General features: G+C 40.3%; 1 protein-coding gene across 1 annotated transcript; it reads right to left on the reverse strand.

The window, feature by feature from the left end:
* On the reverse strand, positions 1-27,172 carry canx (calnexin). Its single transcript, XM_026940719.3, has 15 exons — positions 27,061-27,172; positions 19,276-19,488; positions 17,816-17,889; positions 17,668-17,726; positions 15,491-15,632; positions 14,829-14,910; positions 14,000-14,192; positions 13,014-13,203; positions 11,821-11,934; positions 11,181-11,337; positions 10,155-10,370; positions 4,459-4,578; positions 4,074-4,197; positions 3,676-3,764; positions 1-2,146 (listed from the first exon to the last, which is right to left on the reverse strand). The coding sequence occupies exons 2-15, from the start codon at positions 19,483-19,485 to the stop codon at positions 2,084-2,086; spliced, it is 1,833 nt and encodes a 610-aa protein (XP_026796520.3). The 5' UTR covers positions 19,486-19,488; positions 27,061-27,172; the 3' UTR covers positions 1-2,083.

The following is a 27,172-nucleotide window of genomic DNA, read 5'->3' on the forward strand; positions in this document are numbered from 1 at the left end:
TAGATTGAAAAGACATACGTCTTTCATAGAATCCATTTATTTTAGTTTTGTAAGTAACATGATGGATTTTGAACCCCCTCCCTCCCCCCAGCCCTACCTCCACACCATTCCCTGAAATATACATAGTCAATCACATGAGGATCTTAATCTCACTATGCTACCAAGGATAATCATTCCATCATTCTTCACATATGCACATTTATCCATGTTAGGCCAATACAATGTATGTGAAATAGTTTTTAAGGAAAAAAAAAAAAAAAAAAAAAAAAGCTATTGGACAAAACAAGACGCAGGAACTAATGGCTAGAGAGGATGCTAGTTCAGAGAGATGTTAGAATAGCAGCAGTGCAGCATTATATTAGCAGTTATGAACTTGAATGGTAGACTCCGTTACTTTAGAAAGTGCCAGCTCTTTGTAAGCTTGGGACAGAACTACAATTGCAGCAACGTCCTCCACCGTTTTGGATGGTGAGTGGACGGTGGAGGTCAGCAACTTGAGTAAAATCAAAATTTCATGGAGTCTTTAGGCAACTCTGAAGTAGTGCACTCCAGGTTGTGCCATTTTAGTGCCATTTTCATGTCTTTGGGGTTAAACTTTTGAGAGAACAACTCTGACAGCTTGCTTTACACATTTTTGTAGCAAAATGGCAACAATTAAAAATGAAGAAAAATGCAAAACTGCCTCAGAATCTTCTACTGTACATAATGAAAATGTTATTTTAAAAAATAATACAAAAAAAGCAGCATTTGCTTTGCTGCTGCTACTGCTGCTCAGATAGGATGATGTCACAGGAAGTGAGGCGCGTTGAGTCACTCGTCAGAAATGGTTCGATGGCTGACTTGGGGCTCCAATTGGAAAATGAAAGAGGTGGCTCAAATACACTTATGATTCACCACAGCCAAGGACACGAGCCTTACTGCCCGATTTTTCATATCCTGGTCAACAGCATGGAAATACTCTCAGATTTCAGCCTCTCTTAGTCATCTCAAACTGGTCAGCCCTGTTGCGTTGTGTTTGTCCGCCTGCCTCAAAAAGAAATTCACTGCTTTACAAGTTCAAACTTAACAAAAAAAAAAAAAAAAAAAAAAAAAAAAAAAAAAAAAAAAAAGGATTAAAACTCATGATTTAGTACAAAGTCAATTCTGGCAAAAACATAACGAGATATTAGCAACAAACAAGTAGAATGAAAAGAAAAAAAAAAAAACTCACAGTACATTCACAAAAATAAATGAGCTAACCACATTCTACAAATAAGGCAGTGTGCTAAAACCTAAAGCCTAACAGGTGCTCTCTGTGGACACCCCACAGTGCAAGTACAAGGGGTTCCCAATATCATGAGGAGAAATGTTTAAAAATAATACGAGATCTTTGTGGAATGAGTGTAAAAATGGCATGTGGGCTTCAAGGAAGAATTTCTTAAAACCAAGTAGATGGTGCCGAGCACAGAACTGATGACAGATGGATCCCATCAACCTTCCGTCCCATCTACATTTCCAGAAGGAGATCAGAGCAACTTCTGATTTCTCCTTATACACATTCAGATTTATGAGCCTGTCTGCTTAAAATCCGAGCCTGAAGCACGGTGCTGTAGTGTGGCCACGTTCTGACGTGTTCTTTGAATTACACTAGCAAGAGGAGTAGCAAGATGCCAGCTGGCGGCCAGCAGGTGTGTGTGTGTGTGTGTGTGTGTGTATGTGTGTGTGTGTGTGTGTGAGACAGCTGGGAAAAGGATAAAGAGGGGGATTTACATTAGCATCAGCACATTTAAGGAATGATCATCTTTCTTCCTTTTTAATTTTAGTAAAACAAAAAACTCTACTCTATTTATGGTTGTGATCATCATCATCATCATCATCGTCGTCATCATCATCCTCCTCCTCACACCAGTCCGAAGTGGTGATATTTCTTTCATTGGACCATTTTGTTTCTTTCTCTCCGTAGTCACTTGTGTGAGGATGGAGCAGAAGACCAGAGGAGGACAGAACAAGGGTAAAAGGAGAGACCAAGGGAGGGAAGGAGGGAGTCGGGGACAAGGGAGACTCAGAAGAAGGGCTGCGGTTGAGCAGATGCAGCAAAAGTCCATCAGTCCTTCCTAGCTCTCATTTTGCTTCTCGGGGATCTCCTCAGAACATCATCCTCTTGTTTCTGTGCAGAAAAGAAAGAGAGGGGAAAAAAAAAACCACCATCACCACAAGCACAGCTTTATTTGCTCTTAAACCACAGTGCTGTTGAATTATTGATTCTGATTGGTCAGAAGGTCTTGATTAATTTTCTATTACAGCAGCTCTGGCTACAAGGATTATGTTAATGCACTCTTCTATAAATAAGTAAGTAAGTAAATAAATAAATAAATAAATAAATAGATAGAAGTTATAGCGGACGCTCCACAAAACGTTTTCTGTAAGATGATGTTTATGTAGTATTACGGAAGGAGTCTCCGGTGTCAGAGATTAAAGCTATTCATTTAAGTTTTCTGAATGTTTATAGGTGCTATAATGTAAGTGAGTAACAGCAAATAACTAGCTTTGTGGACGTTCCACAACATTAAATAGAATATAAATGGATAAAAAGTAATAAACACAAAAAAAATAAATAAATAAATAAATAAAGTCCTAATCATTGGCAAATTGCTGTGGTCTGAGAGTAATAAAGCACTTTGGGACGTGATGTTACAGGAAAATAATCAATTTCAAGGTGGTAACAGTAACCTTGGCCGCATCACACCACCCTGTTGTTGATTACTGTCCAATAACAGCATGCCTCCAAGTGTTTTATTCCTTAATTCTATGTAATCGCAGTCTGTACTAATCAAACCAGCTATTACTCGGTTTACATAAACATAAATACAGTATAAATGCACTAGCGATATTTTGCTTGAGCACAATTCTTGGAAACTTTAAGCAAAAGGTATGGAAATCATCCTAATCAAAGATAACACCTGCCAGGCTTGAGCAAATATTTTACTGCTAATGACACATTTAAAACCTATTAAACTAACAATAATCTAATAATAAATGTATTATAATACGCTATTTTATGACTACTTAATTAACAGAAATCAGTAATAACTTGTTTAAGTAAGTCAGAATGATGTAAATCGCAGTTTTATGTACAATTAGATAAGAATAATGTCACAATAAAATATTTACTACGAGTTGATCAGGTAACATGCTGCTGGTTAAAGCCAACAAGACAAACCTTATCTCTAACCTTAGTTACATCATATTAAACACACCAAAGTTAGTCAACTGTACTAGTTATAAACCTGCCTTAACTCCTGCACAAAGCCCATCATTCAGTTAAAGCTCATTGTGTCTTTTCACTCTGTTCTCTCATTTTGACTTGTAGCCGATCCAGTGTACTGGTATTTCTGGACAAAGACACTTTTATCCAAATTTATTTCTCTGAACGCGCTCAAATTTGAAAATTTTCTCCCTCCAAAACGGTGCCGCGTTTGACGTGTCTGTCTCAGAATGATTAGGCGTCGACCTCTTCATAACGACAATGGTGGTGCTTATCACTATAACTAGAAACAATGTGCTTCCCGTGACTCATTCTAAAACTAAACCGAATACAGGACATACTCATCAAAAGAAAAAGGTGAAACTTTAAAAAAAAAAATCTTCCATCAGGCTGAGAAAGACATAGGAAGCTTCTGCAACAGCTCCTCCTACCTCTTCTGATTTGTCTTCCTGTTTCTCTGCTTCCTCTTCCTCTGGTGCAGCTGCTTCTGCAGGGCTTTCCTCTGCATCAGCTTTCTTCTCTAATGAGGGAAAAGAGGCATACTCGTTCATTTCAAATCATCAATAACAGCAAACCTGTGCATGTGTCACTTTATAGATAGACAGCAACAGCTGGGCTGCAGTCAGTTATTATATATTTAGACTGCACCTATAGGTGATATTAATTATAATGGCCATTAAATGCTGGTATATGGTGGATGTACCTAATAAACTGGCAGTTATTTCATGCATAGCAGTCTTGCTAGATGGAGGACTCTACGTCTAACTAATTTCAGATATATTTCTGGCTTGAAAATAGAACCAAGCTTCAGTTTGCCCAGTGTAAATACCTGGCTCTTCATCCCTGGCCTCTTCTTCTTCCTCTTCTTCCTCTTCCTCTTCTTCTTCCTCCTTCACATCAGGCTGAGGCTCGTCAGTCTTCTTGTACTCAGCAGCAGAGGTCGCTGGCTTCTTCTGTAAATGACAGGATAGTGGGAGGTTCAGATAACACTGATGATCTGCAGTAAAGCAATCATTACATACTGACAGCTACACAGCAATATATGTGTTATGCACAGAGAGAGAGAGACAGAGAGAGAAAGACACAGTCAGACAGAGAGAGAGACACAGACAGAGAGAGAGAGAGACACAGAGAGAGAGAGAGACGCGCACACGCGCACACACACACACACACACACACACACACACACAGACAATGACAGACAGACTGACTACCTTGCCAGTGCAGCAGAAGACGAAGATAAGGACAACGGGGAGAGCCACGGTCAGGACGTAGACCACCCAGAGCCAGGGTCTCTCTTCTGCTGCGGACATCATCTGATTAACGAGACCGGGCTGCAAACAGAGAGCAGAAACAAATTATAGAGCCATAATCCACCGACACACACTCTCACGTTCCACACTGCAGCTAAATCTGAGCCAAATAAAACAAACGCAGACAAGAAATTCAAAACCAATCCAATAATACTTTATTAATAACTAAATGAGTTTAGCTTTAGGCACTCGTTCACCCCATTTCAGGACAATTTGAGAATGTGCTCTACTCTTTTATTCTCCAGAACAGATCCCGAGGGGGCAGCACACAGAGCACGCTGTGAAGTGCACGCTTTGGAGAACAGGGCAAGGTTTATCACAACAAGATGTTCATCACAAAACGAGGGTTAAGATGGAGAGCAGCGTAAATGACGCTTGCTAATCGCTGTGTATCTGTGTTATAACCCAAAGAACAGAGGCTTCATGGCTCATTAAACCACAATACGCGCAGGAACGTTATTCTTAGCCGAGCCAGCAGGTGGCTTTGAGATGCTAGCAGAAGCATAAAAACATCCCTGAGCTGGAAAGCTGGAAAACATGCACTGCACACTGCACCAGCCATAATCAACAACTTGTACTTCACATTTTACAGCGCAGAGACTCTCAGCTTCCACAAGCACTACTGGTGAAAAAGAAAAAAGAAAAAAAAAAAAACTTGTTTCTACATTAAATAATAAACTGCTTGATGCAGAGCTTCCACAAAACACTACATAGAAGAAAGGGCACAAACAATTTACTGTGTAAACCAGATTCTATTAATATGCATACTGATAAAACCGCCTAGTCCAGTAAACCAGTATTACATTGCCTGCATTTGCATATTTTATGATGTAATAACGTTTGCCATGTAAGATTTTCACTTTGACTAGAAACTGAACACAAATTAATTCCCCTGAATTTCCAATGGATTTACTCATTAAAGGTTAAATAGAAATATATATTAAAATGTGTCCAAACTGTGCATCCAATCATTTAAAACTTTAAAAAACTGGCTCCCGAGTGTCGCAACAGAAAAACGTTCGCCCCGTTGCCAGGAGACTGTGATTTCAAATCCGGAGTAAGCCACAGTTATCCATGGCCAGTAGCTGAGGAAGCAAAACTGTCCGTACTTTTTGGGTGGAAGTCATAGGAACAGCGAAACTAATTAATCATGTATGCGGAAGAGGGCAGATAGCCCTTGCCACTGAGCTGCAGTATGATGGAGGAGGCTGGATGGTGAGTGGGAGGAAGAAGAGGGTATTGGCAGGTGACAAAATTTGTGAGAGAAAATGGGGAGCAAAAACCACTTTTTCTTGTCATGTGGATTGTTGTTATATTAGTTCAAACTTGATATACTGAGCTTCCAACAGATAATTTAAAAAGCTTGGACACACAAACCTAACAAGCTGACCATCTAGCTGGCCACTTCTGGCATGGTCAGAATTCACCTTTGGTGAAACACAGTATTTGAGCAGCAGGAATGTTTCCGAGAGCTGTTCCCAAACACGGCTAATCTCGGTGTTTTGCTCTCCACCCACTCTACCCCAGTGAATTACAACACGAGCAACCCTTAAAACGAATGCTGTCTACCACTGCCTCCCCCACCCTGAGCTCACCTTCCTCCTCTGCATACCTACCATTCACACAATGCCACACAAAAGAACCCCTGTTAGAAAAGACATCTTTTCTTTGAGTACTTCCTGTTGTAAACTAAGTTGTGGCGTGTTGCAGCAGATCTGTGGTTGTGTTAACTTCTTGCCTCCTTTACAAAATCTCCAGGGAAAATCAAATCTCCAGGGCAAATCAAATCTCCAGGGCAAATCAAATCTCCAGGGAAAATCAAATCTCCAGGGAAAATCAAATCTCCAGGGAAAATCAAATCTCCAGGGAAAATCAAAATTCTACATCAGAATTTGAACTGTGAACTCTTCAGTTAGTGTGTTCTTGACTAGGACTAAATGAAAGTGCCCCAGCATCCTAAAAGCCCTAAAAATCATTTGTATTAAAGTTTACAAATTGATCCTCATCAGAAGCAATTTGTAAGAGAGTTGAGGAAAAAGTCTAAGTCTGACGCTATGCAGTCTTAGGTCGGTTTTAAGCTTATAAGAGCCTAGTTGAGGTTGGTACGACTGACCTGCACACACAAACGTGACCTATGAAATTATGCAATCAATCAACGGCTCAGGTGGAATTTTTCCATGTGAAAGTAACAACGTTCGATTATAAGCCCCTCCCCACAAACGAGCATAAAACCAGTCCTAAGTGCGAACTCAAATATTGCACATCAAGTTGATGTGTTGGAAGCAGGGAAAAATGGGCAAGCACAAGGATCTGAGCAACTCCGGCAAGGGCCAAATTGTAATGGCTAGACGACTGGGTCAGAGCATCTCCAAAACGGCAGGTCTTGTGGGGTGTTCCTGGTATGCAGTGGTTAGTACCCACCAAAATGGTCCAAGGAAGGACAACCAGTGAACTGGCCACAGGGTTCACGAGCGCCCAAGGCTCACTGATGGGAAGAAGGCAAGCCAGCAGAGGCAGTGTGATGTTCTGGGCAATGTTCTGCTGGGAAAAGCTTGGGTCCTGGCATTCATGTGGATGTTACTTTGACACATACCACCTACATAAACATTGTTACAGACCCAAGTACACCCCTTCATGGCAACAGTATTCCCTAATAGCAGTGGCCTCTTTCAGCAGCATAATGCTCCCTGCCACACTGCAAAAATTGTTCAGGAATGGTTTGAGGAACATGAAGAGTTCAAGGTGTTGACTTGGCCTCACAATTCTCCAGATCTCAATCCAATCGAGCATCTGTGGGATGTGCTGGACAAACAAGTCCAATCCATGGAGGCCCCACCTCACAACTTACAGGACTTAAAAGATCTGCTGCTAACGTCTTGGTGCCAAATACCACAGCACACCTTCTGAGGTCCACGCCTCAATGGAGCAAAGCTGTTTTGGCAGCATAAGGGGGACCTACACAATATTAGGCAAGTGGTTTTAATGTTATGGCTGATCGGTGTATACACAATGTAAGAATGTTTAAAGTAACACAAATCGCATATAGAGTCTAGGACCGGGCAATACGAAGATGATATCGATATTGTGAGGATATCAGGATGTACTTTAAGTGTTTTTAAATATTCCTTTGTTACTTACATTATAAGTAACAAACAAGACTACCAAATAAGACTGAAACAAATCTAAGTATCAATTGCAAGAAAAAAAAAATTAGGGCCTACTAAGCCTTTCCCAGTTAGAGCTAGTGGAGACCTGACTACCTTTTATGATCAGCTGTGAATGCATAATTTCTGAATATTTCTAATCAGAGAAGTCATTTAGCGAACTTCGTTCTTAAAGTGTTGCCTTCCAGAGCTTCTCGGCTAAAGAGGATGGGCTGTAGGGAAGCAGAGTTGTGGTCTGTATAAGTGAGGGTGTTGGACGGTAATATTACGGGGTACTAAAAGTGTGTGAGAGTCTAAATTCCAGGCTTCATCTTTGGTTGCTTAAGGATTTGAAACAGGAAGATTGTCAGTTTGCTAAAATAAAAAGGATGAAAATGGATGTTTGGGTGGCAGCACAGTGGTGCAACATGGTCCTGGTATGGAGGTCAGTGTGAGTATTATGGGATGTGAGCATGAGAAGAGAGTATCAAAGCAGTGTCTGTGTGTGTGTGTGTGTGTGTGTGTGTGTGTGTGTGTGTGTGTGTGTGTGTGTAGGCAGAAGCTCTGCCCCACGCCCTGGAGAGGAACGCGGCGCTACGTCGCGTGTGGGGAAAGCCTCGGGGTTAAGTGGAAACAGATACACATCAGAGCTTTTCATAGCTTGAGAGTGCACATGCACGTATACATGCACACGCACGCACATGCACTCTGTAACCCAGAGGCCAGAGTTCATTACCCATTCTTCATTAGTTAATTCACCTCACTAAGAAAAATCAGTTTGCGATTTTATTATTATTTTTTATGAAGTGACAGTGGTAGAGATCAACTACATAAAAGCGGTTATAGTTCAGCTTTTAGATATTATATTTGTAGCCCAATTGACTGATCACTTGAATTGAACTGATTTACAATCAAGCACTGATGTGTTTATAGAGGAAACTATAACTTTGGTTTAGATCAAGTTTACACCACAGCACTGCTGAATTCTCCATTCTGAAGGTGTTGATTAATTTCTAAAATGTTACCCATTTGGTTACCATAGTAACTGACGCAGGAATTTGTATGACAGGCGTTCCACATAAACAGATTAAAAACCTGTGTGTAATTGTTGATACGGTAAAGCTTTGTGAGGAGATGCTTTCTAACAGTCAGAAGTAAAAGTAAACCTTTACATATTTTGACAGAGGAAATCTTCAGGGCTTCACGGGTTCCTGATACCTGCATTTTATTTCTTACTAACTTTCAACAGAGGGGGGTATTTATATAATGAAAAAAAGAAAAAAAAAAGGAAAGGCTGGTAAGGGAATGACTGTTTATAGCTTTTATAACGCAAGTGATCACAGAAACTTGTTTTGTAAATGTTTCACAACACTTACTGTAACTATAAACTGATAAAAAATATGATGCATCATTTTTTTAATACTACTTAATAGTCTAATAATATTATGCGACAAAAAAATCTCTCTCTCAAGCTACACATGCTACTCCTGAGATACCAGTGATCCTGACCCCTTCTGCTCTCCGGACCTGCCTGGTCCATCCTGATGCCCTACTTCTGGTTGGAGTTCTCATCATTAGAAATCACTTGCTGCTGCTAAGGATAGCCCCATATGGACAGCCTGAAGATACATGAGATTACTGCGGATGGTGCCACTCCGAAACCATGAAGATGGCTGTAGACTGCAACTGATATGAACAGTTCTGCTATGATGGCTTAGGACTGCAACTGCCACAAATAGTTTTGCACTCAAGTCTCCATCAGTGAACAGAGGATAACTTCAACAAAACAGACTTCTGTTAAAACTATAAGCTATATTCTTATATGCTCAAAAAGTGCAACCACTAGTACACAGTCATAGAAGGGAATTATTTCTAATCGCACTCTCTGATGTCACCCTTTTGAGTCTGGTTCCTCTCAAGATTTCTTCCTCATTTCGTCTCGGCTAGATTTTCCTTGCGACCTTCGCCTCTGGCTTGTTCATTAGGGATAAATTTATAAATTTGAAATTTAGATACAGAATTTATATATTTCTGTAAAGCTGCTTTGTGGCTTTGTGACAATGTCCATTGTTAAAAGCAGTATACAAACAAAAATGGATTGAATTGAACTAAGTTGAATCTAATGGCAATTTTAATAAAATTAATAAAAGTGCTCTTAATATGATCAAGATCAAATCCACATTTTAACATGATCTAACTGTTTTGAGTTCTGCGGGTTTTTAAAAGAATCTGTAATAAAAGATCTTATGGCTCCAATAAACACACATGTCAGAATTCATTTCAAATAAATCTATGGTGCAATTATATGTCTCTGTGGATGTTTTGAAGGGAGCCTGGATACAAAACTTTTCAGAACAGCCGAGTCAGAGCAACAAAGACACCCAGAGGACTCAGTGAGAAACAATAAATATTCTTCCACTTCACGCGCACAGAGAAAGAAAGATTGACGAGTACCTCAGCTGCTCCCTCTGCGGCTTTCTTCAGGCCCCAGCCGTCCTCTGCCCACTTATCAGCAACGCTGCGGTCCGACGTGATGAAGAAGTTGTCGAAAAAGATGTCTGAGGACATGGACCAGAGCTCCAGACCCACAGCACTGACGGGCGTCATGCGGAACGGATGCAGATCCTCAAAGTAGTCAGGATTGGGGATCTTCCTGGGCTTCCACACTCCCTAAAGGTAATGAGAAGTAAAATTCAGCACTTTTCCAGAATGTTTAAGGCAATAATTAAACTTTTTACAGTGTAAGTCGTTAGCAGAGATTCACATTATTTCATTTCAATGCTTAGACTTACAATGCTTCAGTAAGCTTTTTGCCACAAAGTATATACACTGAACAAATCGAATATGAATACATTATTTGGAATGAACAGATACTGTGTTCTAAACAGATAAAAATGACAGACACATTTTTTTTTAAAAAAAAAAAAGCTTGCCAGAAAGTTTAGTTGAGACTAAAGGTGTTTTTGGGACTGGGATCCCATGCGAGTGGGAGGTTTTTACTTTCCTGCGGGTCAGATATGAAGCTCACAGGAGAAAGAAAGAAAGCCCACATTCATTAACATGCATTCATCCTTAGTTACTGCCTGGTCAGGGTTGTGATGGTTTAAATTAAGGTACTAGTTTGTTTCTATTTTGGAGATAGAACCAACTAAATTTATTAGAAAAATATCGCACTGGCTCAAGCAAAAATTAATATCTGTGCACAAAAAAAGTCTTGCTGATCAACCAAGTGAAGCTGAACTGGCAACTAGGAACAGGGGAATAATGAAAGCTTTATGTTCACTGCTAACATCAGATTAAAGATGTAGGTACAGGCTCATTGGGCAAGGAAAACTAGCTGCAAAACTTAAAATTTAAGATTTAAATTTTCACCATGTGAACACTAGAGAAACGAGATGCTCACTGGAGAAACGAGATAAGAAATGTTGACATTTTTCTAAAAAGTTATTTGAAGTTTTGGGGCAGATTATGGGTCATTACCTGATAGTTGGGGTTGTCGATCATTGGTGGCTTCCACTTGCCCTTGTAGTTGGGGTTGTCAATCATAGGCCTCTCCCATTTTCCACAGCCTGGGGCGGACTCACAGGCGGGGTTAGCGATCTGGGGCGCCTCCCACTCACCGTCCATATCCTCATCCCTATAGAGAGAAGACGCGAGAGAGCACAGGGCAGAAAATTACAGATACAGAAATGGGTAGAAAAAAAAAAAGAAATGAAAAAGAAACAAGATGATGCGTGCGTGCACGCACATACGCACACACCCACGCACACACACAATCTTATTACTGCACTCATTTGAGCCTGCTCTGGGGAGATGGCTCTAATTGAATTCAGATCGGCATCTGGAACAGCACATGGTCCTGAAGTCCTCAGGCTATGCAGCAAAAATCTCAGAAATGGCCCAGTAAAGATGGATCACTTTTTGTCTTTCACATCATAATCAAAAGGCAGAGATTTTAACGCCTAACAACACTAATCTTGAGCACTTTATGCTACCTGTCGTGCACCATTTCTTCACACTCTATTGTGAAATCAAATCTAAATGTAGTAGCTTTCATATTTTGTTAGCGATTATTTTATTTTAAGGTGCTGTGAGCCTGTAAAGGGAGTTGGAACTTTACCAGTCCTCTGGTTTGATGGCATCAGGGTCACCGATATACTCAGGCTCATCGTCCAGCCAGCCATCAGGTTTCACTGCATCTTCATCATTGATCTTTGCTGGAGCATCCTCATCCCTGCCAGAGAGAGAGAGAGAGAGAGAGAGAGAGAGAGAGAGATGTTAGAATAGCAGCAGTGCACTTTAGAAAGTGCCAGCTCTTTGTAAGCTTGGGACAGAACTCCAATTGCAGCAAAGTCCTCCACAGCTTTGGATGGTGAGTGGACAGTGGAGGTCAGTAAGTTCAGTAAAAATCTAAATTTCATGGAGTCTTTAGGCAACGATAAAGTACTGCACTCCAGGTTGCGCCATGTTAGTGCCATATTCATGTTTTTGGTGTTAAACTTTTGAGGGAACAACTTGACAACTTGCTTTACATATTTTTTTAGAAAAATGGCAGTAATTAAAAATGAAAAAAAAATAAAATAAAATGCAAAACTGCCTCAGAATCCTCTACAGTACAGAATGAAAACAACTGCTTTGTTGCTGCTACTGCTGCTCAGACAGGATGTCGTCACAGGAAGTGAGGCGAGTTGAGTCACTCGTCAGAAATGGTTCAATGGCTGACGTGGGGCTCCAATTGGAAAATGAAAGAGGTGGCTCAAATACACTTATGATTCACCACAGCCAAGGACACGAGCCTTACTGCCTGATTTTTTTCATATCCTGGTCGACAGCATGGAAATACTCTCAGATTTCAGCCTCTCTTCTAATCTGATGAATCGATTTATGCAGCAACATTCAGATGGTACATGCATTGTGTCAAAAGTTCAGGCTGGTGGTGGTAGTGTAATGTTGTGGGGAATGTTTTCTTGGCACACACTGGTCCCCTTAATAGCACAAGTCACCTCAAACTGGTTCCATGAACATGACAACGCGTTCAGTGATTCTCAGTGGATCAGAATACAACAGAGCATCATTGGGACGTGGAAGAACATTGTGGAATCCATGTCATGAAGAACTGAGAATGTTCTGAGAGCAAAGGGCGTCCTACCCAGTAGGGCTTTCCTAAAAAAGTGGCCAATGAGTGTATATAAACTGTAGTTCCCAGGCAACCAATACACGGGACAGGGAGAATACACACTTGTAGCATTAATGTAGCCTAGAGACTCTCAAAAGGATTCATCTCTGTTTAGGAACACAGAAATGAACACATACCAGTCCTCAGGCTTGACTGCATCTGGGTCCTGGATCTTGGGCCTCTCGTCCCAGTCCTCAGGCTTGTGGTCATCGGGATCTTCGATCTCAGCGGGAGGGTTAACTGCAGGGGTCATATCATTCAGCAGACTTCCGCTGTTCACCACCGTCTCGTCAATAAGTATCTCAAAGCTGTTGTCTGGGTTTAACACTACAGGGAATAACACAAGACAGGACACAAACATTCATAATTTCTCTCTCTCATTATATCCAATCTGTATAATTACATTCTGTCACACTGAGCAGTCTTTTTTTTTTTTTTTTTTTTTTACTTTTATTGACTTCACGATAGCACTCATCCTATTCTAGCCACTATTTAATAGACAGTGAGTTATTATAGCCATCATTCATTCTATTCATTCTGTTCATTCAGAGACTGCGCTGTTAATTACTACTCTGTTGAGTCATTTATTTTATTCATTCAGTCAGTCATTCCTTCAGGACACTGCCAATTTTTAACCTTAACCCGCAACACGATATTAGGTAAATGTAAAGAAATTCAATATATTTAATTAATTACCCCGACTCAAATGTGAATGCCAGGACTGGTTAATCTGAAATGCTGAACTGGTACCACAATGGCATTGTGCGATGTTAACTGACAACACAGATCTTGCACATCAACACAAAACGCAAACCGTCTTGAAGCATATCACCATCACGTGCTGTTGCATTAGTACCTGGACAGTGAACCTTCATGTTTCCAAAACCGTCAGGAATTTTTTAGTTCGATTTGCTGTACATTTGCACACAATTTCACTAAAAATATTCATAAATAAGGCCCTGGGTCCTTGCGCACCCTGAAAGATGTTTATAATTATATGCAATAATATGATTTTATTTATCATCACACGACATAACCGTGATAAAATAAAAGCTCAGTGAAGCCGTATATTCTTAAACATCAAGCATGTCAGGAAGAGTACCTAAATGACTGGATATCTTACCCAGTGTGTACAGGTGGGTCTTCTTGTCTGTGTAGTATGTGCGGAGGTCTGAATCAGGCTTTTTGGCGTGTTTTTCCTCGTACTCGCCCGTTTTGGGGTTCTTGTGACGGAAGATGAAGTGGAGCTTATAGTCCTCGCCACACTTATCCGGTCCGAACATGATGGTGTATGGGGTCTTATCCACAAACTCATCCTGAATGAGGAAGAGAGGATAGGAGAGGGACTTTAGAGGTTTTATATGCTGTCACGGACGGAAATCGAGGACTCAGCCTGAAGGGCACTGTGCTCACTGTGAAGAAGGTCGCTTGTTTACACACTAAGCTATACTTGTCTTCAGTCACATGATGCATGGAGTGTATTATTTGTGCATTACTACTAGACAGGTACTCCACTGACATACTCCATATTTCTCCACCATTTAGCAGTAGGGAAAAACACAGGAGGACAGGACAGATACTAAATTCATTAGCTAGCCCACTTGAACGCTATAAGGACGTAGCTGGGTGCACAAAGAGTGCATTGTGCCAATGATGAAAATCTCTGGATTTTCATGAATAACACATTTTTCTTACGATTGCTTCTGCAAACGATTTATGAATATACTCGCTCATATCCAGCTTGATAATTGAGGGCCACTGAGAGCATTTTAAAACTGGAACACCAGTTCCATTTTAGGATCCCATCATCATTACTGTGTAATGTTACACAATCAGTTAAGTACCTGGATTGCTGGAAATGTGTGCCAAGGTGCAGAATGAGGAATGATTAGAAAATATGAGCTGAAAAAGATATTAGTCAGACATTACACTACACGCAGAAAGTGGTTTACCAGGTTGAGGTCTGCGCTCTGGGAGAGCAGCTTGACGTAGGCGCCGCCACAATCGATTCCATTCTGGAAGTTCACCTCATACCTGAAAACCAACACAGAACAGTTCAGGATACTTTTCTAGAGCAATTTATGCAAATGCCTAGGTTAGGTTAGATTAGGTTCAACTTTCTTGTCATTGTCAGAGTACAAGCACAGAGACAACAAAATGCTGTTAGCAGCCAACCAGTAGTGCAAATAGCAAATAAGTTAAAATGAGGTAACAAGGTTATGGTGCAATAAGTTAGCAGTGTACAGGTAAACAGTATGATGCATACCAGTAATGCAAATGGCAATCAAGTTAAATGGAATAAATAAGAATTATGGTGCAGTTAGTTGAGATAATCAGTATACAGGTAGTGGTAAGCAGCATGATGCATGCAATATGATGAAGTGGATGCATATAGTGGATAAAAAAAAAAAATGCAGATGTGCAAATAGCAATAATGTGCAAATAACAGTCTGATAAGTAATAATAATAATAATAATAATAATAATAATGACAGATCGTGCAGTAAAGTGCAACCTAGCAATGATAACTGAAAACAATGAGCTGAATAGAAATACACTGGACAGATAAATCCATCCAAATGTGTGTTTGTTCATGCATAAAAATATATACTCACTGGACAATGAGGGGTTTGGTGTCGAAGGTGAAAGGTCGCAGTAGCAGAGCAGAGATGGCATGATGTTTGGCTCTGGACTTCAGTACAAGACCTTTATCGCCTGGCAGCTTTGTGTCTTTCATCTCCTCAACCTCCCATTTACCTGAGTACACACACACATTGTGCGTTTTCAGGATTCATGTTGTTCGTTCAATATTTAATCAGTCAGCACATTTTTGTTTTTTTTTACTACAGAAACGATTAATTTTTTTTTTTTTTTTTTAAAAAGCCAGCTATATTTTTTAGATATATAGTCTCCCACACCCTAGACATTACCTAGCTTGCCTAGTTTGTCACTCTTTCTTTTTGTTAAAAATGGGAAATAAACCCTGAGGACTGTGGTTTATGAGGTTCATGAGGTTTAATTTCTCTTTTTTTTTTTGATATATTTATTGATGCCTCATCTTTTTGATAATCGCTGTAAAATAAGTTATCTTGATAAATGTGAAATTGTTCATAAATCTAGCTCACTGCTGACTGACAGCTTGCAGTGAAGGCCTGCTAAGTCACTTCAGTTTAATGACTAAGCAACCGTGCGGTAACATGGTACAACACAACTCGTACATAAATACAGGAAAGTCAGAAACAAGGTACATGTTTTATCTTTTCACTAACTTCTGACAATTTATCTCGGTAGCTTGATGAATGACGAGTAGCACTGGTGATTTCAGCGTCCAGTGTTCATGCCGATTTCAAATCTCTACTTGAAATCTCTACTGAAAGCGCCCCCCAGTAGATGTATCTTCTCAAAAATACTCATTATACAACAGTTATTTCTGGTCCACTGATTTGATTGGTCGAGCAACGCTCCAGGAGTGCCTATACTTCCTATTACATTTCACTGTGTGCATCACACCGCTTGTCTGTGTTCAACACGTAAAATTCCACTTTCTAGTTCGAAACGGTTAATACAGCTGTGTTAGCGACATCATCAGTGGACATGACAAACAATACTTTTCAGGAATATAACTTCTGGCTTATAACACGAAAGCTCGTCAGTTGAAGATGAAAAGGAAGAAGGGATACCACTTTTACCACTTTAACATGAATATACATATCAATGTGAGATAGCTAGTCGTCATGCTATAAACTGAGTGTAACTTCTTTGGGATCTATTTCCTCTATTGGAGCAAAAATAAATAGAACTTTTGGCCATACTGGGTCCGAAATGTCACTTACTCTCTTACAATATTAATTTCTTGTTTATAGAACTGTTGTTTACAAGCAAGATGACACTCTGAACTGTGTGATTACACTGAATATGAGCCAAACCACAGCCGTGTCGACATTCAGTATAGCCTCACTCTTGCTAATGCGATATTGCTTAATTATAAGCCCTTGAGATAAAGGGAAAAGTTGGAGATGAATTTATGACCACTATATTGAAAATACAAAGATAAATGTGTGTAATGTGTGGTTTAGCTATCTGTTAAAGGATTAAGGATGTTTTCACACCTATTAGTTTGAATTGGAGAATTTGTTTTTGGTTAGTTTGTTATTTGGTATGGTTTGTTTTCACACTGTACATAAATACATTAAAAAAAAAAAGAAACAACGTGAAAATGTTCTCAGGTCAGAAATACGGCATGGAAAAAGGCAAACAAAGCTTTGCCAAGTGCGCACAGAAATCACAATCAACTGAGCAGGAAGCTCAATAAATTACTAGATAATTATGCAAATAACAAGTTTAAAGCATTGTTGTATTATATCCAGCATTATTTTCTGTTTTTGTTTGTATTCTAAATCTCCAGAACATATTGCATTTCAGCAGAACTACAGCTCTGTCCTATGGCTCGGTTCACGCCTTGCAACTCAGTCTAGCAGGTTACATGGAAAAAATAAATAAGTAAATAAAATAAAAAGCTCATTTTATTCAGGAGGTATATTGATTCAACACTTTCACACTGCAGTCAAACCACGCTAGAGATCAGCTGGATCTGGACCACACCGAAGCCACACCGCTCAGATTCTCTCACACTGGCTATTTCAGTCCAAGTGTGATTGCTGTGTTCTCACCTGCCTAAATAAACTGGACCAAAATGGAAAACGCACCAGGACAAACGAATTAAACCGGACAAGCACCTTATTCAAAACCCTGCCTCACTGATGGTCTCTCCACCAAACCAACAAACGCTTACCATCATACTTGGCGATTTCCTCATCGATGCCGTCCTTCTTTGCCTGGGATAAAACCCACCTGAGAAAAGAATAAACAAAAGCAGTTAAAACACATCGGATACTTCTACCCTTTATGAATCGGCTATAAAAAGCTTTAAAATCTCTCACCCCTCCAGTGTTCCTTTATCGAATGACTCAGCAAAGAAGTGCTCTCCCTTCGGCTCCGGAGCTTTATACGTCACCTGGAACACACACATCATCATGTCAGTGGATGAGGCTGCAAGTGGTTTGATTTCACAGTCAGTCTGGTCTATTAAAGCTGCAATCAATTAAATCATAAAATCGAAACTGGATGTTAATTAATCGGTCTCACAATAGGTTAATTTCTATTAATGAAATTATACAACTAAATGAATAAGGGTCAAAACCTGCTTGATGAATAGCAGCTGTTGTGAATCCTGCTGTTGCGAGATGAGGTTTATTGGTTATAAGAAATGAGAAAGCTTTTATTCCTAAAACAACCAAACTACATATCTACTATATATATATCCTGGTTGATTATACTGTTCCTAAAAGGGAACTTTTACTGCAAGTCAGTGGGTTAATTCAGAAGTGATTTACAAGAATTTACAACTAAACAGCAAGAAACCAAGCAATATCTGTCTAGTTTCAGATTTATATTCATCCACACACTGACACACATGATAATGTTAGTATACAGGTAATATAGTTTTTGGGGGGGGTTTTTTGTTTGTGTGTTTGTTTTTTGTTAAACGAGCTATTACTCTCATGCTTGTCTTGTGCCAAGCGGACACTACACGACTCAAGATCTCACTCACTTACGCTACACGTTTTGTATCACTTGTATCATCAACATCTTTTGTTTTTTCAGATGTAGCGATGTGCACACTACACGAGCAATCACAGACAAAGCTTACGCACTACATGACCTTTCATGTGGAGAAAGCATTGGTTGGGGAGATGTGGGCAGCCTGGGTTGTCTGTTCTGCAAAGAGAACTGGAGGTATAGCGAAAAAAGATGGCCTCATGTGATAGTGATGTCTATTTAACTGCGGCTGCATATAGTGAAGTCGCACAAGCGGCTCAAATTCTCCTGATTTTCTGACACTGAGACTACAACGAAGGCAAACAACCATTTTAACCATTATTATTTATTGATAATAATAACTCTGATAGAATAGAAAGCAATCACAGAATCAGGTTCCCTGCGGAATTAAACAGAAATCCTACAAGCTCAGGTCTACAGCTGCTGTAACGTAACCACACAACTAACTTCCTGTTTATTTAAGAATCTCCAGCATATCTTTAAGATCAAAACGCAATCATTTATACACTATTTCTTTTGTGCAGTTCTACTCTATTTAGGCTCATATGTATTTTTTTTCAGCTCCAAACACCTGAGTTGGGTAATCAGTGTGCCACAGCTCGTGATTACGCAGCTCAGGTGTTCTGGGGCTGGAATTAAACCCAAATAAGGTCTCTAAGAACTCCAGTGGAAACCTCTGGTGTGTGCTATTTAGGGATTTAAAGGAGCGGTGGACAGAAATAAACCTCCATTAGCGGCTGATGAGCTGTGGAGTTAATGACGGAGGAGCTGTTGGTCTTACGGTAGGTGCTGCTGGCTTGGTCGTCGGCTTCTCTTCCTCCTCATGGTCAACCTCTTCCTCTCCGTCCAGCAGCTCTTCATCTCCCATGTTTTCCAGGTTGTCTTCCACGTGCACGTCGTCATCTTCGTCGTCTTCCTGAGCCCGCACCTTTAGCGTCACGCACACGCTCAGTGCTAGCAGCAGCACACACAGCCGCACCTTCAGCTCCATAGTCTAAACATACAGGAGGAAAAGATAGAAAGAGGAACATGGAAGATATGGCATTAAAATGGGCATTTAAGACCAGGTATACGAATTTCCATAATACTCAACATGCCCTCCTGAGAAAAGTCATGACTCCGATGTTTCATTTTCTCTAACAAAAAAAAAAAATGTTGAAGTAATACAGGTTAAAGTATTAACTTATAACATTTGCTTCACATAAACCTGCATAACAGCACCCTGTCATTGATTACTTTCCTAGAACAGCACATCCCGTCATGTTTTATTCTACGTATACAACAGCAATTTGCTAGCACCTAAGAACGCCACACGTTTTATCCATTTATAGTTACATGTTGTGGAACCTCCACAAAACGTGTTCGTTTCCATCACTTACGTTACAGCAATGTTGATTTAGCTGTTACTATAGAAACGATAATGATAACTAGCTTTGCAGCAGGTACTCCTGTCAGAGCTGCTGTTATAGAAAATGAATCAATTCTGATCAGAACTGAGAATTCAACTGCGCTGTGGTAAAAGAATATTTTAACAACACTCTCTGTGACATTAAATACTGCTTATTTATTAATCTGCCTATAATTAAGTTATAATTACCCGCGTCTATTAAGAAAAAAATAAACATGGCATGCTCCGGGTGAACAGTGCTCCAGGTGGAACGAGCCATGTTGCAGAAAACATTTCATTTCTTTACCAAAACAGCTTTATGTGTTTATGAAAATTAAGAAATTAAACGTTTATCATGTCACCTGACGAGTCACACATTTTCACAAGTTGAAGTACCAGAGCTCACGAACGTTACATACATATCAGGCACGTTCACGTCTCCTTGTCTAATGTCAACAGTGTCATACAGCTGTCGGGCTCGCAGTGGACGTTACCATCGCCTCGCTGCCAGGCGCCCATCACCACGGCGACAGGAGCGAGGCAGGGAGTTCTGCAGCCTCAGCTCTTTCCCTTAAGGAGATTTAACCCAAGGAGATTATGCTTCTGAAGCACCGCACCAACACACACACACACACACACACATTAACTAATTGCTTTCACACATTACCAATCTACTCTCAGATCTACAAAGACTGGAGAGACTGATTTTAATCCCGAAATTCTACGTCTGGCTGAACACAGCACTCATTTCACACGTCATTAAAAGCACCATCATAACACTGAGGCGCCAGTCGGAAACAATGACGGACAGAGTACCAGATTTTAAAAAACGATACCCATTATGTGATAATGCGGTTCTGGGAATTTGAGGAACAGGAAATAAGCCCCTTGCTACTTCCTCTTTATAAAAATCATAGAAGATAACATTAGTGTCACAGAAACCAGAGAGGAATCAGTCTTGTGCCCTGAAGTAGAACATAAACTTTGTTTCCCTTCCAACCCAGGATGAATAAAAAAAGCCCACAAATTTCTGTTTCAGTCATTTCTCCATGGCATGTGACTCCTGTTGAACCTGCGGGGCTGAGGAACTCTAGCAAGGCTACTGAGGATTCCTAAGAGGACGTATCCATAAACACACACAAGGCTACTCATCTCCCTTGCTCATACACACCTAGCGTTAACCCCTTCCCCCCACAGTAATGCTCCTCTAATGAGCTTAAGGGTGGTTTCACATATGCAGTGTTTAGTCCGTTTGAATCGAACCCTGGTGTGTTTTTGTCTTTGGGATGAAAGACGTGTCTGTGCATTGATGGTGTCTGTCATTTTATTATTTTTCAATTTCCTAATTGTGAAGCACTTTGGTCAACTCTGCTGTTTTTAAATATGCTCTGTAAATAAAACTGAGTTGAGTTGATTTGAGAGTGGAGTTTGGGGCTGTTTGTTTGTGCAGGTGAGAGCGCAGCAATCACCCGGATGTAGACTGAAACAGCTGGTTCGAGAGCGTCAGGGCGAAGGGGTCTCTGTTTGGTTCCACTCTAGCGCGGGCTGATCGCAGTGAGAAAGCAATTCAACCCTGTATGGACCCGACTGCAGGAAGGCAAGAAAACATGGTGTGTATTTCGGGTTACAGTGTTTTTGCAGACGCGAGCTGATAAACTGACACTCAAGAGACAAAACGAGCCAAAAGACACAGCTGCAGAAGTGCCATGTGTTCTGCATTTTAAAAAGAGGAAATAAACACTGGATGCAATACACAATTGTTTTAAACAAAATATTAACAATTATCCAGTCATTTACTTATAATTAGCTATTAAATTACGTATTCGCTGTGCTCAGGTGATTTTTGTACATTTCCATGCACTTGGCAAAGGTTTGTTTATCTTTTTCCGCCATTGTATTTCTGACCAATGAATAAAATGTTGTCCTATGATGACGTTTTCAGTCCCACATGCACCTCAGTCAATGATTTTTGCATTTTGTTTAAGTGTAAAACCAAACCAAAAGTATCAATTTTGCTCTGATTCGGATTCAGCGAACAGACTAATAGTTTGTGAAAGCACAATAAACACAGCGCTGCTGAGCAAACAGCAAAGAAAGAGAAACATCCACGTATTCATGCAAGTCAACGGTTTAAATTCACATGATTAGCAGTGCATTAAGATTTTTGGTTTTTTACCTTCATTTTTGATTTTTTACCTTCACGTCATCAGAAATTAGGGTGCCATTTTTGAGAGCCATTTGTGAACAAGTTCCAACTTTACCACCGTTACTATCTGGGAAGTCAAAACGTAGTAGATGGAGGCAGTCGCATTTTTGTGTGTGTCCAAAAAAAGTGTAGACCCAACCATCACATATTGTATATACATGACCAACTGCAGTTTAACCATTTTCTAGCCTCTGAAAGCGACTAGAAATGGGAAGAACGTGTAGCTTGTCTAATTAAAACCTAGCTAAACAAACTACTGTTAGAAAATCATCCCAAATAAAATCACAAACTATGGCACAATTGCAAACGAGCGAACATGACGTTAAACCGAGATTTAAAAACTAGCCCTGGCCAAAATATCTGGTGAACAGAGTTCAGTTTCAGCATAACCATTAATGATTAGTTAACAGCTATAAACAAAACAATTTTGAGTGGTTATGTTTTTTTGCAGTGGTGCTTCAGATTACCACAAACTCCGAACATCTCTTTTGAAATTGAGGCGAGGGGAATAACACGTTTCTCGGTCCATTTGTCATTAAACCTTCTGTTTTGAACAAGCCATGCCAATCAGACCAGAGAGGGTTAATAAAATTTTAAAGTCTGTGGCAGTCTAAACTGAAGTCTCTAGCCCTGTAGCTAGTCTCTGGTCCGAAGAGCTGCATTCAGTTAAATCATTTACATAAACGCGCATGACTGGATAAACCGCAACAAAGGATCTGCTACAGAAGCTGAGCGGGTTCATGTCTAGAAAAGCAGAGCTGCTGAACTACGGCCAGATTTGGTTCGGTCGTCTGAAATACTTAGCTGGATCTGCATCTGGACCGCGGCTGGTGATTCTATTCATATGCAAAGCTTTAGTGGTTAGGTTTCCTAAGGCCTAAAGTCAATAGTGATGCACCCAGGATTCAAAGGGATGGTGTGTTTCTCTCTGTGGAATCACAAAGGGTGCCAAGATTTGTGGGTTATTCCCCAACAGCTGGTGTCTGCGCCAATCAGTACGGTGCTATTTGTAAATACTGACATCAATCTTTGTATTTGTGTATGGATTTGCATGTTAAAGTCCACTGGAGTCTTACACCCTGAATAAGAAGAGAAGATAATCTCAGCTCCATTCAAACACAATGAAGTTCCACCGAGTGTAACGTCTGATAAAGAATCACATAGTAATAACTGCAATCCTAAGCTCCTATAACAAGAGACACAACAGCAGAGGAGAGCGACCGAATCAACCTCTGAAGAACGAATGCTCAATGGGGCCAAAGCAAGAGGAAGAATAGAAAGGGATCATCTTCGAGGATTAAGATGAAATGGTTTCATCGATCCGATCAGAGACAACTCTAATCTAGTGCAGGCTGACACCCCAAATCCAGCAAGTGTGTAAATGAAACCCAATGCTTGGTTTCTCTGAATGTTTGTGTGGTCTGAGAAAACACAGAATTGAATTACAACTTGTTAGTGTAAACATGGACGTTTTAAACCCCTAACATAAAACATTAAATGATATTTAAAAAAGATTAGACTCACACAAGCTGCATCTTGCTGTGACTTTTTATAGGAATAAACTGAGGATAAAGATGTCTTTAGATTAAAAAAAATAAAAACAAATATTATTGAAATCCCATGATTCTGTCTCTATCCGTCATGCGCTGTCTCTTATTTCTCCAAGCCACATCAGTATCTGTTGCCTTCTTCACTGACCACAAGGCTAATGTACAAACATGTCTGAAAGTTTCGGAAGGTTAAGGATTTGTCCTTTCACACCACCAGCTCATCTTTGCTGGCAATCGAGCTCCCAATATGGAAACTCCATTCTGAACATTTGTCAGGCAAAGCGGAAAATATTGTTGGAAAAATCCTAAAGCGTATAAAAAGCCTCGCAAAACTGTTACGAAAAAAAAAAAAAAAAAAAAAGGACAGCTGCCACACAAAAGCGTACACTTCTGGTTTACAAAGCTGGGCTTCATCATGTGGAGACATGTCACGTTACTGCCTTTGACCAGCAAGTAACTTTACTTTAACACACGCCCTAAGTTAAGCTCTCACACACTGGTGTCTGAGCCTGGGGTAAATACAGGCCTGAGATTCAGGAAAGGGGGAAGGGGTAGAGAGAGAGCAGTCATTCAAAAGCCCACACACTAACTCATATAATATACCAGCTGGAACAGCGCTCACAAATAATCACGATCATCGTAATACGCAGCTACGTTTCATTCGGCTAAAGTCTGTGTAGCTAAAAACGTTTTCGGGCTGTGTTTGAGTTTCTGAGATAACGCACGTCCTAGACAGAAATTCACCATAATTAGCGCTGTACTCTAACATGTCTTACTCTGGACTGATTTAAAGGAAGTATTGCATGTAGTCTTTACAGAAAAGGCAATTTCATAATCACACAGTGAACGAGTTCCTCAGAAATGTGAAAAGCATGCTGGGCAGAAGTGATGCTCTGTCTGATGAACACATTTACATACAGAGTCTCTGTGTTTTCATTCTCCTATAGCTTCTGTGGAATAAAACGTAAAAAGTAACTCCATTTGTCTACAAAACCTGTTTATTTTTTTCTTACAAATAAACACAATTTTTTAAACTCTAGGATTGATCTACAAAAACAGTTTTTTTTTTCTAATTCTGAAGTGAAATAGTTTCAGTACAAAAATAAATCAGCATAATTCTGTAAATAAAGTCTCGAGTTCAAACTGAACAATAATTTTAACTCTAGTATTTATGCACAAAATGATTTTTTACACAAATTTAACTCTAGAACATTAAAAAAAGTATTTTTAAAGAAATAAACTGAAACTATTTTTTTTTAAAGTAATACATAATGTAAACAAAAAAAATGTGGTATAAAAAAAGTTATTCAATTTATCTACAAAATCTGATTTAAATCAAAATTTAACTCTAGAATTGATCTCCAAGACCTGATTTTTTTAACCAATAAACTGAAATTCTGTATTTAAACAGTTTCAGTCTATTTGTTTAAAAAAAAAATCAGTATAATTCTGTAAATAAAGTCTCGAGTTCAAACTGAACAATAATTTTAACTCTAGAATTTATGTACAAAATGATTTTTATACAAAAACTTAAAAACAATTTAACTCTAGAACATCTAAAAAAGTATTTTTAAAGAAATAAACTGAAACTATTTTTAAAAAAAAAAATAGTAATACATAATGTAAACAAAAAACAAATTAATACTATAACATAATATATTAACTATATAGTTGGTATGAATTAACATTTTGTTATATAAGCGTTAAATGCCTTGCTCACTTTTTCACCCAACAGGAAATATTTCTTATTGTTTAGTTGTGATAACGGTGACGTTTCACATTTTCATAAAACAGTGAATTGATAACAGGTTAGAGAATGACTGTAATATAAAAATATAGTATGGCTACAGGGTTAGCTATAAGCTGTAAAGTAACAGATGAGACTGATTTGAGATATGCAGAGACAGACACAGAGAGAGAGAGAGAGACAGAGAGAGAGAGAGAGAGAGGGAGAGGGAGAGAGAGAGAAAGGAAGAGAGAGAAAGATTTGTCCTGTTCAGGTTAAACCTGGGCTTGAGAAGTGAAAAGGTGGACAGGGGGACACAGGAAGACACAGGGGACACAGGAAGACACAGGGGAGACGCTGGGGGACACGGAGGACACAGGGAGACGGAGGACGCAGGGGAGACGGAGGACGCAGGGGAGACACAGGGTGACGCAGGGGACGGAGGACACAGAGGAGACGGGGGACGACGCAGGGGTGACGCAGGGGACGGAGGACACAGAGGAGACGGGGGACGACGCAGGGGGGACACAGGGACACAGGGAGCAGGGGGAGGCAGGGGGACACGGGGGGGGGGGGGGACACAGGGACACACAGGGAGAGGCAGGGGGACACAGGGAGAGGCAGGGGGACACGGGGGGGGGGACACAGGGACACACAGGGAGAGGCAGGGGGACACAGGGAGAGGCAGGGGGACACAGGGAGAGGCAGGGGGACACAGGGAGAGGCAGGGGGACACGGGGGGAGGACAGGGACACTGTAGTTAGGTATAAACAAAGAGAAATAACCGCCATTGTGCTGCTTCCTGTGGGGTTTGTTTAAGAAACACGACTCTCCAACAACATGAACACACACACACACACACGCACACGCACACGCTTTTTGCCCTTCACATGTTCACACATCTTCACACATGTTGTAAACCGTTTAACTGATAAAATCGTTCAGAGGCCTGAAGCTATGCTAATGATACAAACCAGTTTTAATTCCGTGCGGTTCTGGAACTTTCCATCCCGGAAGTGGTCTCAATAAATCGTATGTATGACATGTGCATGTGCATGTATGACCAGTCGGGCTGGTTCAGAGTGACCCCCACAGCTCGCTCACACACACACACACACACTACAGTGAACACATTTAACAAGAGTCTAACATGACTAACAATACGCTTTTCAATGAGCGAGCACTCAAAATGTTGTGATTCTCAGGCTGAATGTCAACAAGCTGACCTTTAACCATTAAGTGCACTATACACTGCGGAAAAGTCATTACCACACACCCTAGGTAGTGCACTGACACAGGGACTAAGGAAGCATTTTACATCCAGCCCTAAGTAACTTCATAATCACACAGGCCTAGCGCTTACAGCTATAACGTTATTACTAATTAGTTATTTAACTTCTGGTTTTAAAAAATAAACCTTTCATAACCGGTTCTGCAGCTTCATTCTCACTGACTTGACACCCACAGCAGTTAGCTTTAGCTAAGCTACTTAGCACTGCTAGCTAAGAGAGCCGGCCTCGAGAGCCACGCAGCTCGTCCAACTCGACCACTGCTGAAATCCCCGACACTATCACATGCTTTCTGCTACACACAACCACTGCTGAATTATAAACCACACTCACAGCCAGGTCATAAACCGTGTGCATTTGTATATTTTATAGAAATCACTACATGGGCTGTGTGATGAGTTTACTCACCCCTCCGCTCTCTGATGGACCCAAACCGCCTGGAACTACAGCGGATCACGTGTGACTTTGGAGAATGAATGCTGAAGTAGTAGCCCCGCCTCCCGCCCGCTCTGATTGGTTA

This window comes from Pangasianodon hypophthalmus, chromosome 7 (genome assembly GCF_027358585.1).
Source record: "Pangasianodon hypophthalmus isolate fPanHyp1 chromosome 7, fPanHyp1.pri, whole genome shotgun sequence".
NCBI lineage: Eukaryota > Metazoa > Chordata > Actinopteri > Siluriformes > Pangasiidae > Pangasianodon > Pangasianodon hypophthalmus.

Excerpts from the sequence above, each read along its gene's own strand:
- canx (XM_026940719.3), bottom strand. The coding sequence starts at position 19,485 with ATGGAGCTGAAGGTGCGGCTGTGTGTGCTGCTGCTAGCACTGAGCGTG. Across the intron at positions 17,890-19,275 it reads CCAAGCCAGCAGCACCTACC|GTGACGTATAAAGCTCCGGA; the intron begins GTAAGACCAACA and ends TGTGTGTTCCAG. Across the intron at positions 4,198-4,458 it reads TCTTCTGCTGCACTGGCAAG|AAGAAGCCAGCGACCTCTGC; the intron begins GTAGTCAGTCTG and ends TGTCATTTACAG.